This window comes from Megalobrama amblycephala, linkage group LG21 (assembly GCF_018812025.1).
Source record: "Megalobrama amblycephala isolate DHTTF-2021 linkage group LG21, ASM1881202v1, whole genome shotgun sequence".
Lineage (NCBI taxonomy): Eukaryota > Metazoa > Chordata > Actinopteri > Cypriniformes > Xenocyprididae > Megalobrama > Megalobrama amblycephala.
The window spans coordinates 11,215,569-11,229,909 of record NC_063064.1 but is presented as its reverse complement, the minus strand read 5'-3'; the positions used below and the strand labels follow the sequence as shown (position 1 = coordinate 11,229,909).

Below are 14,341 nucleotides of genomic sequence, written 5' to 3'. Positions count from 1 at the left end.
CTCTTGTAATAGGCTTGGAAATCTTTTTTCTTTTCAATACGGGAGTTGTTCACAGATAGCAATCAACACCTTGTATGTATTTCGGTTGCTTGGGAGCATCAGATGATGTTGCTGCAAGGATCATGCCTTTTGCTAAATGCCAACAAGAGCCAACAACTTGTCCTTCACGGGAATACAGAGGAGCACAACAAAACACACAGCACTTGACATTTACTTACAGTCTCCTAATACACATGTCTCAAAGAGGATAAGAGGAAATTAGCCAATAATCTTCCTGCTACTAATTTTTTAATTACTTTTTGTAAGGATTGCCATTAATAAATTCACTGAAATTAAATCCATTCATGTTCATTTGTTACATTATTGCTTTCTTCCCGACTGACATCATGCATATATAGGTTGCTGCATCCAGTATAAGCACAAGTCAGTACAATTTTGATGAACAATAAAACACACGCGTCCTCCCTCTCTGTTTTAAACAAACACAGAGTCAGTTCGCACAAGTTTGCTACCGCAAAAATACATCATTATGCAAGAGGAAGCTTGAACAGACCGATCGTTTCAATTCATAAGACCTCAAGTGTATCATCAGGAGCCACATGTATTCATTTTGTTTTGCCTATATATATTTTTTGACAAATCAAAATGACGATAGCCATTGACTTGCATGTTACGAATCACCAATGACCACAGTTTCAGCTAAAAATCTTCTTTACTGTTTTACTGAAGAAGAATTTCTTGATTTATTTTGGCTTAAAAAACAATTAAATACTACTAAAAATACCAATATTATACATATATACGTTTTATTTAAGGTAATATAAACAAAGGAATATAATACACTGTATTATAGTATACATTGTGCAAATATACATTTCCACAATTATATATGCGTGTGTGTGTATATATATATATATATATTTTTTTTTTTTTTATTTACATTATTTTATTTTTATTTGCATTTAGTGCAAACTGTTTCTGCTGCCCTAATTGAGACTTTTTGTCCTATATATCTATATGTACTTTCTATAGCCTTGTTTCAAAAGCTAATTTTGAGGGTGACAGAGTTATACGAGAAAAAAAAAATCAGTTCATATCTGTTGATTTACTCAGGGGAGATATTTACAAAAATACAGTAAATGTGTATACTCCTAAAATATTTCCATTTCAGCACCTTCAGGGAAGGACAGGAACTTTCGTGCACCCTGGGGAAATCTGCTGGGGAAAGTAGGGAAAACAGAGAAGCAAATAGAACGATACCATCAGAACCAAGACAGCGACGTTGGAAAAGGCAGTTCTCTGCTAAATGTATTCTTGTTGATCACATTACGTTAACGGCAGCATCTCACTTGGACACATTCAAAACCTGCACTGCACACATACACTACAGAATTATTATTATTATTATTATTATTTTTTATTAAACAGCCTGTTTTGATGCTATATGTGATTTTGAGACTACATTCTAAGGATTTTAAGTACAATTCTGAGATCAGGGTTTTTGAAGCTACTTGAGATATTGTTATATTATGCTGTTTGCTATGAATGTTGCATGCTGCAAAGCATGACATCATGAGTCATAATTCTTGTTTTACTGTGAAGGGAGACAAACAAAGTACCCTATAAACCTTTTAAAACTTTATAAAAGTGTTTCTGCCAAAACTAAGCCGAATGCTGTGAGTTAAATTTGCATTATTATCTACATTTGGACTGTGAGAGAGAGAGAGAGCTGCGTCAGCACAGGAGTGTGTGCGTTGCGACAGAGATGGTAGATTAAGGTCTCGGATCAAAAGTGCCATCATTCTCTAGGCTAATTATCTGAGGAGGAGCAGTCAAAAAGCTTGATCCTCGCAGACTGAGAGTAAGCACTCGCTTTAAAGAAAATCAATAACTCTTCCCAAACAAATGACAGCTAAGAGTGCCTGGTACAGGGCTAGAATTCAAATCGAGTCTAGTGGTCCCAAAGGTCACAGTTACCTTTATCATACAGTCATAACAATTGAAACCGATGAATGTACATGTACAAAAGGCACTTTCTGTCAACATTCAATGAGTTTTAATGAAAAATAAAGCAAATAATAATAATTAAAGGGATAGTTCACCCAAAAATGAATCAAGTGAATCATCATTTACTCACCCTCATGCAAAAACTGTAAGAACACATGCAGTTTTTATAGTTTTCTTTTGTGTTCTGCAGAAGAATTTGTTAAAAGGTTTTAACAAAATGAAAAGTTACACTCTTGCATGTTTTGCAAAAGAAATGTATCAGTGCATCTTTGTGAATTATGAATTATGTGGTTTCATTTTGATATGAGATAATGTAGCAAGAATATCACTGATGACCCATTTAAATGAATACACAAGAAGTCATGGACACTTAATATTTTGCATTGCTACACTTATGTAAATACATAAAGAAATCAACAGCAAATTGTAGATGTAATGTCAAAAGGTTCTTTTCTGTATTCAGATTCTAAATGCTTTTATTCTTGTGTCCTTGAAGATGGAAAGCACATTTTTGCCATTGAGTACATTGAGTTCAAATCATTCATCATTTACATTTATTCATTTAGAATGAATTCCACAACATATATATATATATATATATATATATATATATATATATATATATATATATATATATATATATATATATATATATATATAAGAAAAGAAACACAGTACTTGCATCAACAAATGAACGAGATTTGAGAACAAGTGAAGTCACTTTTACAATACAGACTTTGAAAACCCCTGCTAAACCCCTGAAAACGATTGAGGGAAGAACATTCTATTGAGATCATGAAAGACCAGCAGGTGTCTTTCTTCAAATAAATGAATTATAGGGCATTATCTTTTCTTTACCCACTATTAAATATCAGTGATCCCCATTACTCTAAAGTACTTGTCTTGATGAAGATTTTCAGAGATGGTTTACATCATTAAGTAATTATAAAAGATATGACTTGAGCTGTACCATAATTGTTTACACATTAATCACATATAATTATTTCCCTAACAGCTGCACAGTGACTTATTTATAAGAAATAACTTGCTTAATTCTCTGTCATGATTAAATGCAGTTTTAATAATCATGGTTATTTGTTGGTCTAATGAGACTAAGTCAATCTAATTTAGTCGTTAATGAATGACTAGCATCTCTTTGAAGGAATTAAATGAATCCACTTAACAATGATCAACAATGAATGTCAGAAAATTGTTAATTCCTTTGTCCTTAACAGTTCTGTGATTTGTCATACATAAAAATTGGTATGTGACACTTTGATTTAATGGGGTCAATAAGCAGCAAATAATTCCACATACACACTAATATTCAAAAGTTTGAGGGCAGTAAGTTTTTTTGTTGTTGTTGCTGAAAAAAGTTTTTCTCACCAAGTAAATTCTTCCTGTCAGGGACGTGCACAGGGGGGGTTGCTCAGGTTGCCCGGGCAACTGCCCATATGCCCTTCTCGACTCACGTTGCCCTTCCGAGGTGGAAAAAAATAAATAAAAAAAATCGTACAATGGATGCAGAATTTCACGTAGGCCTAGATAAAAAAAATAAAAAAAAAAATCGCAAAAGCCTCATTCACTTCCATATTCGGGCACCCGTCCGAAAGTGAAAGTCAGTAGGGGAAGGGCAAACTCTGTTTACTTGGCTGCAGCGCTGCACGCGACCGGCACCTTAGCTGAGCCTGCATGAGCGGCACTAGAAGGAGATTGTCGCGGTTGTCGGGTGAGACGACTTAACGTTGTCGGAAAGGTGAGTAAGGTTATAATCGTTAACGAAAACGAACGAAAAAACGAAAACTAGGAGGGGAAAAACCTCGTCGTTAACTGAAATAAAAATAAAAACGAGGCATTACAAAAAAACGATAACTAACCAAAACTGTCCTTAGTTTTCGTCTTTGTCAATGTCTTTCATAGAGCAAACGTTGCAGCTGCATTTCATTTCCCTGCGTCTCTCACTCAGGAGTCAATTCAATTCAATTCAAAGTGCTTTATTGGCATGACAATTGTTACAAAGTATTGCCAAAGCATTTCTATCACTCACGAGTCTCTCTCACATACTCGCGCGCACACCGCGCCTCCGTGAGAACGAGTGTTGGAAGCAAGTTTGCGAAACGTTGTATCTCGTGAAAACCTTTACACAATCACACATTAAAAAGTGGTATAAAAATATTTTTAATTCTGAATATAATTTTGTCAGTGTGTTAATGTCGACCCGAGAAGCGATTGTTACTTTAAGTTAACTAGACGCAAGTTTGAGGTAAAATGCACTTGGGTTGTCGATGTCAAAACACTATTTAAGCTGTGATTCAAGTAAGGAATAATTGACGACGGGCCGTTGAATTATTAGAAAAATAATGCACACCTGAGGTGGTGATTCGGTCAGGACTCGAAGCGGAGTCAATTATTCCGCTTATACCACGGTTATTCTCAGTCCTTCATATAGCCCGTGAGTTGAGATGTGTTGTGATGGCAAAGCTGAATTTTCAGCATCATTACTTTAGTCTTCAGTGTCACTTGATCCTTTTGAAATCATTCAAAAAGCTTACGCTGTATGTCCTACGCCTTCCTTATTCAACTTAAAGGGATAGTTCACCCAAAAATGAAAATTTGATGTTTATCTGCTTACCCCCAGGGCATCCAAGATGTAGGTGACTTTTTTTCTTCAGTCGAACGCAAATTATGATTTTTAACTGCAACCGCTGCCGTCTGTCAGTCAAATAATAGGAGTGATTGGGAACTTGAACAATAAGAGTCGAAAAAACTTCCATAGACAAATCCTAATTAAACCCTGCGGCTCGTGACGACACGTTGATGTCCTAAGACACGAAACGATCGGTTTGTGCAAGAAACCGAACAGTATTTATATAATTTTTTACCTCTAATACACCACTATGTCCAACTCCGTTTAGCTTCCGGTTAGTGAGGTCTGATCGCGCTCTGACAACGGAAGTGATGTCTCGCGCTCATTGAAGTATATGGGCGAGACATCACTTCCGTCAGCAGAGCGGGTTTTTTGACCTCACTAACAGGATGCTGAACGAAGTTGGACATAGTGGTGTATTAGAGGTAAAAAATGATATAAATACTGTTCGTTTTCTCACACAAACCGATCGTTTCGTGTCTTAGGACATCAATGTGTCGTCACGAGCCGCAGGGTTTAATTTGGATTTGTCTAAGCAAGTTTTATTTACTGTTACAGTAGAAGTTCCCATCCACTGCTATTATTTGACTGACAGACGGCAGCGGTTGCAGTTAAAAATCATAATTTGCGTTCGACTGAAGAAACAAAGTCACCTACATCTTGGATGTACTGGGGGTAAGCAGATAAACATCAAATTTTCATTTTTGGGTGAACTATCCCTTTAAGGAACGAACACAGCGCCAGTTCCATTTTTTTCCGTAAGTACAATAGGGAAGGTGTAGGACATACAGCGCAAGCTTTTTGAAGAATACGGAAAGTGGAAGCACGTGCAAAGGTGATCGTTTGTATGTATAAAGCATATACAGTTGTATTTTTGTCGAAAATGGCCGATCGTTTCGCTAGATAAGACCCTTATTCCTCGTCTGGTATCGTTTGAAGCTGCACTGAAACTGTAATTTTGACCTTCAACTGTTTGGAGGCCATTGAAGTCCATTGAAGTCCACTATAAGGAGAATAATCCTGGAATGTTTTCATCAAAAACCTTCATTTCTTTTCGACTGAAGAAAGAAAGACATTAACATCTTGGATGACATGGGGGTGAGTAAATTATTAGGAAAATTTTATTTGAAAGTGGACTAATCCTTTAACAATGTAAAAGTCTTTCCTTTCACTTTTGATCAATAGGTTGTTCTGGTGACGTGCAAAGTTCCGGTGGAGGGCAAGAAGCGAAAATTAGATCCATACTGTACTGGTTTAGAAAGGTATAAACAGAAAATCACAACATATGTTGGACGTGATCCTTATGTACAGAGCCCCACACATGACATGCACGTACTTATGTTATGAAGTTCTACTGAATTAAAAGACTTGCCTGCCATCGAGACAGTAGACATAGAGAATGTGAAGCTGCCGTCATGAGTTCTAGTCTGGTTTGTTTATATCGTGCTGCCTTTCTCCTAGTGACGTTAAGGGCAGTATTTAGATTTTCTGTCGTGACTGTGAAAAATGTCGCCATTGTAGGTCATTTATGCTGAATCGAGAATTGCAACAGGAGCTCACGTCATTGTTCAGGGAAAAAACTGGATGGTGTAATACAATTTTCGCCTTTTCTACATGTAAAAACACATTAAGGGAAGCAGGTTGACGGGAAGAAGCCGTACAGAAAATCTAAGAATGTCACTGATTAAACCCACTCAATAAAATAATCACATAGCTGAGTGTTTTTGAAAGTTTTATATTTTGTTTTGGTTTAATAATTAACATTCCATTTGCGAGTATGACTCTCACCCGGCTTGTAAATGATTATATCTAGCACGCAGCCACTTCAAAACTGTTCACAAGCTTCTATGGGTTTGATTTTGGTTGTCATTTATTGAAATAAATACAAAAAATACAGTGTGTCAGTGTCTGTCTGCTGAATGTGACCGTGAACATTTACAAAGACAACATTAAAACTACAGTAACATTTACACCCTTCCAACAAAGAAATGGATCGACTTCTGTCAGCTTGTTGCTAAATGCTATTAAAGGTGACAACTTTAAAGTTAAAAACGATAAAAGTTACATAAACGATAAAGGCTCCTTGTGGTTTCTCGGTTTGATCGATTTAATCGAAATTTGATCGAAAGTTTGTGAAAGCAATTCCTATATAGAAAATTCACCTCCTGCCCTCCAGCCGCATTTTGCGCTACAGCAATGATGTCATGTCCAAACAACCTATTTAATGCATCCTTGCTAAATAAAAGTGAGGCGGGATAGTTCACCCAAAAATGAACTATGAACAAAAATGAAAATGGGATAGTTCACCCAAAAATGAAAACTCTTTCATTAATTACTCACCCTCATGTCGTTCCACACCCGTAAGACCTTCGTTCATCTTTGGAACACAAATTAAGATATTTTTGATGAAATCTGATGGCTCGGTAAGGCCTCTATTGCCAGCAAGATAATTAACACTTTCAGATGCCCAGAAAGCTACTAAAAGCATATTTAAAACCATAGACATCATATAGGTAGACCCCCTATCGAACGCTACTGCCTATTGGCACGGTTGAGCCGTGGAGCCGTCATCTTGGATCGGTCGCCAGCTCCACTCAGTGTAACTTGTTTGCCAGGTGCAATGAGCTGTCAGCGCATTTAATTAATCATATCTCACTGAATACCTAACGCGGAGGTCGGCAACCCGCGGCTCTAGAGCCGCGTGCGGCTCTTTAGCGCTCCTCTAGTGGCTCCCTGGAGCTTTTTCAAAAATGTATGAAAATGGAAAAATATTTTTTGTTTTCATATGGTTTCTGTAGGAGGACAAACATGACACATTCTTAACGTTTTCCAATGCTGTAAAAATGTGTATAATTAAATTAAATTTCAACATTTCTGTCAACGAAGATTTGCGTCATAGCCTGCGACACACGTTTCAGCTCGGCGCGAGGGTATGCATCGACGTCATTTTTCCGCCGAAAGCACGCTCCCTCAGCTGGACTGAGTGGCAAAAGAACCTGCTGCGTGACTGGATTTAATAGGAGAAACTGAGAAAACGCGAGTAAAACAAACGATTACACTAAAGGTTGGGCTCGAAAGTGTTTCTTACAACTTGTCAAATAAACCTAATCCATGGATATTGACATACAGCCAGGAGTCGTGTTTCCTGACATTTATATGTGCCTGATTTCAACGCCGGGGAAATACATAAAGCAAATCTGCCTGTGAATATTTTATATAACTACAATATAGGTAGGTTTAAATCCGCGTAATCACTTATATCAATGTTATATATATCGTCATATTGTCCAGCCCTAAAACATATAGTTTTATAGTGTAGTTTTTGTCAGTGTTTATTTTAAAACACACAATTATGCAGAATATAAGATGGAAAAAATTTAATTGATGATTTGTCAACATAATATATAACAATACAATATATATGGAATGATTTTACCTCAAAATCCAACAATTTGGTAAATGCAAATGATAAATGCAAATCCATGTTTCTCTGCCTGGAGTCCAGCTGTTTCTGTGAATTGCACCGATCCATTTGCTTTTTTCTGTAGCTTTCAGCAGTTTTTATATACCTCGGGAATACCTCATTATGTATTTGTAGCCTACTTAGTCATTTTGATAGTAGGCTAATATAGCTAATATACACTTACAGCCTGTGTTGCCTTCATAGGGTTAGCCTATATAAGGCTTTTAATTTTTTTGCGGCTCCAGACAGATTTGTTTTTTGTTTTTTTGGTCCAATATGGCTCTTTGAACATTTTGGGTTGCCGACCCCTGACCTAACTGATTTTGACGCGGGTTTTTTTGCTGCACAGGTCATTCATGTAGCTATGATACAGGACACATGGTGCAGCGTATTTTAATATTCATTGTAGGCTTAACAGTTATATAATATTCTAATATAAGATATTAAGTGACCAGATGTCCAAAATCAAAATATGTGATGTAGGATATAAGGTAATTTATAAATCACACACTATAAATATGATAAAGAAGCAGAAACAGATAGTTGCAGTAAAATAAGATATTTTAATAAGTTGAAGAAACAATTTATAATGATTTGTGACATACACACTCTCTCTCTCTCGCTCTCTCTCTCTCTCTCTCTCTCTCTCTCTCACACACACACACACACACACACACACACACACACACACACACACACACACACACACATATATTATACATTGTATACATTGCTTCCTGATATCACGTGCGCAAACACAAATAACAGTTATTATGTCCGGTCGAACAATGTATGTATTAACTTCAGATTGGATTGTGTTGGTAATAGGCACTTAACGTTACCTAACGCTAAAAGTACGTTTTGTGCATCTAACAAGTGCTTTCGAACTTCTTTCTGATCTGAATAGTAAGTTATGTGGAAAACACTTGAGTTGAGGGAGGGAGATACATAGCCTAGCTAACGTTAGCTAGCTACGATTTCAGTACAGTACTATCAAAGATCCTTGCTCCTTCTCAATTCTCTGGATTTAAGGACAAAATACAACCAATAGTACGATAGTAATGTTAAATCTTACTTGTGAAAAGTAATCCCCCGAGCCCTACTTGCGATGGTCCGCCAGATTAGAACAAGAAAATGATGCACAGTGCTCTGGCATCTTAACTGCTGCTACGCAATGAAACTAGGAGTACGACCGGTTTAAGATGGCGGCTGCAAATCTCAGCGCCCAGCGGCCAATAGGGCGTCTACCTATATGATGTCTATGTTTAAAACAGTTCATGTGACTACACTGGTTCAACCTTAATATTATAAAGCGACAAGAATACTTTTTGTGTGGCAAAAAAACAAAATAAAGACTTTAACAATATCTATATATACTGATGGCCGTTTTCAAAACACGGCTTCGAAGCATTACGAATCTTTTGTTTCGAATGGTTCGGATCGCGTATCAAACAGACAAAATCACGTGAACTATTGAAATTCTGAAACGCTTATGACATAACGAAGCCTCGTTTACTGAAATCACATTACTTTTGGCGCTCCGAACCACTGATTTGAAACAAAAGATTCGAAAAGCTTCGAAGCTTCATGAAGCAGTGTTTTGAAATCGGCCATCACTAGATATTGTTGAAAAGTTATTTTGTTTTTTTGGTGCACAAAAAATATTCTCGTGGCTTCATAACATTAAGGCTGAACCACTGTAGTCACTGAACTGTTTTAAATATGTCTTTAGTAGCTTTCTGGGCATCTGAAAGTGTTAATTATCTTGCTAGCAATAGAGGCCTCACTGAGCCATCGGATTTCATCAAAAATATCTTAATTTGTGTTCTGAAGATGAACGAAGATCTTACAGGTGTGGAATGACATGAAGGTGAGTAATTAGTGACAGAATTCTCATTTTTGGTGAACTAACCCTTTAGTTTCATCAAGCATAAACATTAATTTAACAACATACCTTGTAAAGCAAAGGTGCTTGTCCAAGTTTTAGCAGTGCGATTTTATTGGTCACATTTGTACTAGCTCGAACTTGTCTCAAATCCTCAGGGCTCCCATACTGAACGTCCACCACCTCCGCCTGGAAAAAAATGAAACATTTTTAACCATTTACATTTTTAAAATGGTTCAGGGTAGAGTCTGCCCCAGCCTTCTGACCCCTCTCGCTATCTGTGTGTGTGGAATAACAAGCCTCTGATTTGTAATGTTGTGACTCACGTAACTCACCCCATAAAGATAGTTGTCACATTCATTACAGATAGCAAAGCATGAGTGAAAACAAAGTGAACATGTCAGGCTGTGTATAATGGGGGGCAAGTACATATATTAGCCACAGTACTATAAATCAAACACAGACGCAGCATAGATGTCACAGCTCTGAAAGAATTCAAGGCAGATTCATGGCAGCTGCAGGCCGTGGCGTCCTTTTTGTCATTTCATTTGCACTATTAAACCAGAACCCGGTTTGTGAGTTTAAGAAAAGTGAGTACGTCCAACTGACAAGGGCTGATGAGGTGGGGTCAAACTAAATGCTATTTAAGGCCCGGAGACACAAAGTGGAAATGCATTACCTGAGCTTGATTCATTTTTCATTGGGCTTGGAGGAAAATGAAACATGATTCCGGGCAGCAGAGTACATCTCGCCGGTATCACAAAACCAGTGAAAGATGGGATTCATCACTAATGTCTGCATTTGCATTATAAAAGTGTTCCGTCTAACCCGAAAGAAGTGGCAGAAAATTGGGAATGGATGAGATTTTCACTGAGAGGCTGTCATTAAGGTAATGAAATTAACGAAGGCACGCATTGTGGAGAACAAATCGCTCCTCTAGACGAGCGAAGGCTCCTTTCACGAGTCATCTCACCCCCGGCGACTCGAAGCAGCTAGAGGAAAATAACAATTGTTTTCTCATCTACGTGATTGAGGAGCACCCTGTAATTAAACATTATTTTGAGGAGAATGTTAAATAACACCCCAATCACACGGTGCGATTAGAGGACAAACGGCGAGAGCGGCTACATGTCCTGTGTGTATAAAAATTCAACACTTCTTCAATGCTCAATTTAATTTTGCATTCCAAATTTAAGAGGCTGCAGAGTGTTATTACAGTGAGAACCTTTTGAAATTTCAAAGGAATTTAAAATGCCCTCCTTGTGTCCATTTGATTGAACTTTTTGTAAATATCCATGTAAGATTACAATTCGAACTATGTTAACACACAAGCTTTATCTTTGTCGAGGTGTTGCAGAAACGTTTCATCATTTCACAGCTTTACTTTTTATATAACAAAATCAATGTTAAATGAATACAAATGACCACTCCCAACAGTATAGCTCACGTATCAAAGGAAATGCTCAGAACAAGATGTTTCATGCAATGCATATAGAACAGGCATTTTCCCCCTCTCTCCACTCCATTATAGAGTAGCAATGGGATCAAATCCACTGCGTGGCTTACATGTTCTAAAACTGCGAAGTCTGAACAATATGTAATTCTTTATTTATCAAAATGGCTTAGTGAAGAGGGGTTCATGGGAGCGCTGAAGGATGTCTGACAATTATTATTTGATCTCAGAGGTTCAAAAAAATCAACAAAAATAAAATAGCAGCTTCAACCAAAGCTAAAGTCAAGAAGCTGAAGTATGAAAAGAAAAAAAAAAAATCAAATGTATCATAAGTCATGGAAATAAATAAAATCTTAAAACTCTTCTTGCTATTTATTTATTGAAGTTAATATACACCGATCAGGCATAACATTATGACTACCTTCCTAATATTGTGTTGGTCCCGCTTTTACAGTTCTGACCCATCGAGGCATGGACTCCACTAGACCCCTGAAGGTGTGCTGTGGTATCTGGCACCAAGATGTTAGCAGCAGATCCTTTAAGTCCTGGAAGTTGTGAGGTGGGGCCTCCATGGATCGGACTTGTTTGTTCAGCACATCCCACAGATGCTTGATTGGATTGAGATCTGGGAATATGGAGGCCAATTCTGTCAGGACCACTATCGTCAAATATGATAGATAATGCATAGAGTTTGTATTGGCGGTATGGTTCTGTTCTGGGCAAGAACTCCCTGTGCATCCATGCAGCCTAGCATGGATAAGCGCAGGGAGAGCAGCAATAAACCCCCTTAGGGTAAACAGAACAGGACCAACATATGCAGATATCATTAAATGTCATAATTTAAGGAAGACATATTTTGAGAATTAGTCTGATTAGGGGAATAATAAGGCCAATCCTGACTGAAGAGAGGAGGAGCTGGGGATGGAGGAGGGAAATTTGCTCCTGAGAATGCAATAGCTGCTGATAATACTGAGGAGCTTATATATAGATGCCGTGATAGGCGTCGTATTCCTATAGGTAGACATAAGTCACCTGGGAGTCAGCTGATGCAAGCTTGACTGACGTGACCTGCCAGAACTGATGCTAACGCTAGATATCAACACCTCAAACTCGTTGTTGTGCTCCTCAAACCATTCCTGAACCATTTTTGCTTTGTGGCAAGGTGCATTATCCTGCTGAAAGAGGCCACAGCCACCAGGGAATAGCGTTTCCATGAAAAGGTGTACATGGTCTGCAACAATGCTTAGGCAGGTGGTACGTGTCAAAGTAACATCCACATGGATGGCAGAACCCAAGGTTTCCCAGCAGAACATTGCCCAAAGCATCACACCTGCCTTCTGCCCATATTGCATCCTGGTGCCATGTGTTCCCCAGGTAAACAACACACATGCTCCCAGCCATCCACGTGATGTAAAATAATATGTGATTCATCAGACCAGGCCACCTTCTTCCATTGCTCCATGGTCCAGTTCTGATGCTCACGTGTCCACTGTTGGCACTTTCAGCAGTGGACAGGGGTCAGCATGGGCACCCTGACTGATCTGCGGCTATGCAGCCCCATATGCAACAAACTGCAATGCACTGTGTATTCTGACACCTTTCTATCAGAACCAGCATTAACTTAACTTGAGCTACAGTAGATCGTCTGTTGGATCAGACCACATGGGCCAGCCTTCGCTCCCCACGTGCATCATTGAGCCATGGCCGCCCATGACCCTGGCGCCGGTACACCACTGTTCCTTCCTTGGACCACTTTCGATAGATACTGACCACAGCAGACCGGGAACACCCCACAAGAGCTGCAGTTTTGGAGATGCTCTGTCCCAGTCATCTAGCCATCACACATTGGCCCTTGTAAAACTCTTCTAACACATCAACTTTGAGGACAAAATGTTCACTTGCTATCTAATATATCCCACCCACTAACAGGTGCCGTGATGAAGAGATAATCAGTGTTATTCACTTTACCTGTCAATGGTCATAATGTTATGCCTGATTGGTGTATGCTGAAATATTTTATGTGGTAGTTTTACAAAATAAAAGGGGCCTGTTGAAAACTCCTGTCTTTGAGTAGGTCAGAAACAAACATTCTTAAACAAAATGAAAAGGAATGGAACTTTCATTCTCACAGACTCACACTGACCAGACATTCTTCTTAGAGAAATTAAGGGCAGTAATTGCCCAGTGCCTGCACCTGATCATCACTAATATGCTGTGGAGAGAAATAGCCAGGGAGCATTGAGTATTTAACTCATCAAAACTTATTACCCTCGGGGGCCCTCTCAAACTTATTACTGACCAGAGGTAAAGCTTCCACTGAAATTACCACAAACTATCAAATTACCTGATTTTTTTTGTTTTGTATTGTTTTTTTGTTTTTTTTGTTTTTTTTAGACTCTAAATGAGTTTGCCATCTGAATTGAGCAAAGAAAAAGGGGACAGAGTGGCATTTATTGATTACTTGAACTGAAACTGCACAATGGGATTGCTTTGTTGATTGAGCTTTAGTATATATAAAAATGGCATTCTTTGTTGGTAAAAGTGATCATTTTCAGCATCATTTGATTGATAATTATCTGTTTCCACATGGTTGACTCAGTGAAGACGTCAATATCTTTGCTACTGCATAAATAATTTGTTTTGGGTAGAAAACATAAAAGATATGCATTGGTACGATATGCATGAAATGCTCCCCCATTTATATACAAATTCCTGGTATTATTGTGCATGATTCATCAGTGCATGTTAATCCAACAAACAAACAAACAGACAGACAAACAGACAGACAGAAATATATCAGATTAGAGATGTAATATAGGTTGAGAAAAGGATTTTACTCTCAAAAGATGCAAACAAAGAAGATGTAAATCAATAAATAAGTATTAT

General features: G+C 38.0%; 1 protein-coding gene across 1 annotated transcript in view; it reads right to left on the bottom strand.

Annotated features, from left to right (window-relative positions):
- The window catches only part of LOC125256188 (inactive N-acetylated-alpha-linked acidic dipeptidase-like protein 2), a 386,031-nt gene that overhangs the window by 165,271 nt on the left and 206,419 nt on the right, over window positions 1–14,341 (bottom strand). Inside the window, 1 exon segment of the mRNA XM_048171943.1 lies at window positions 10,072–10,191. Within this exon segment, the coding sequence (XP_048027900.1) occupies window positions 10,072–10,191 (120 nt within the window).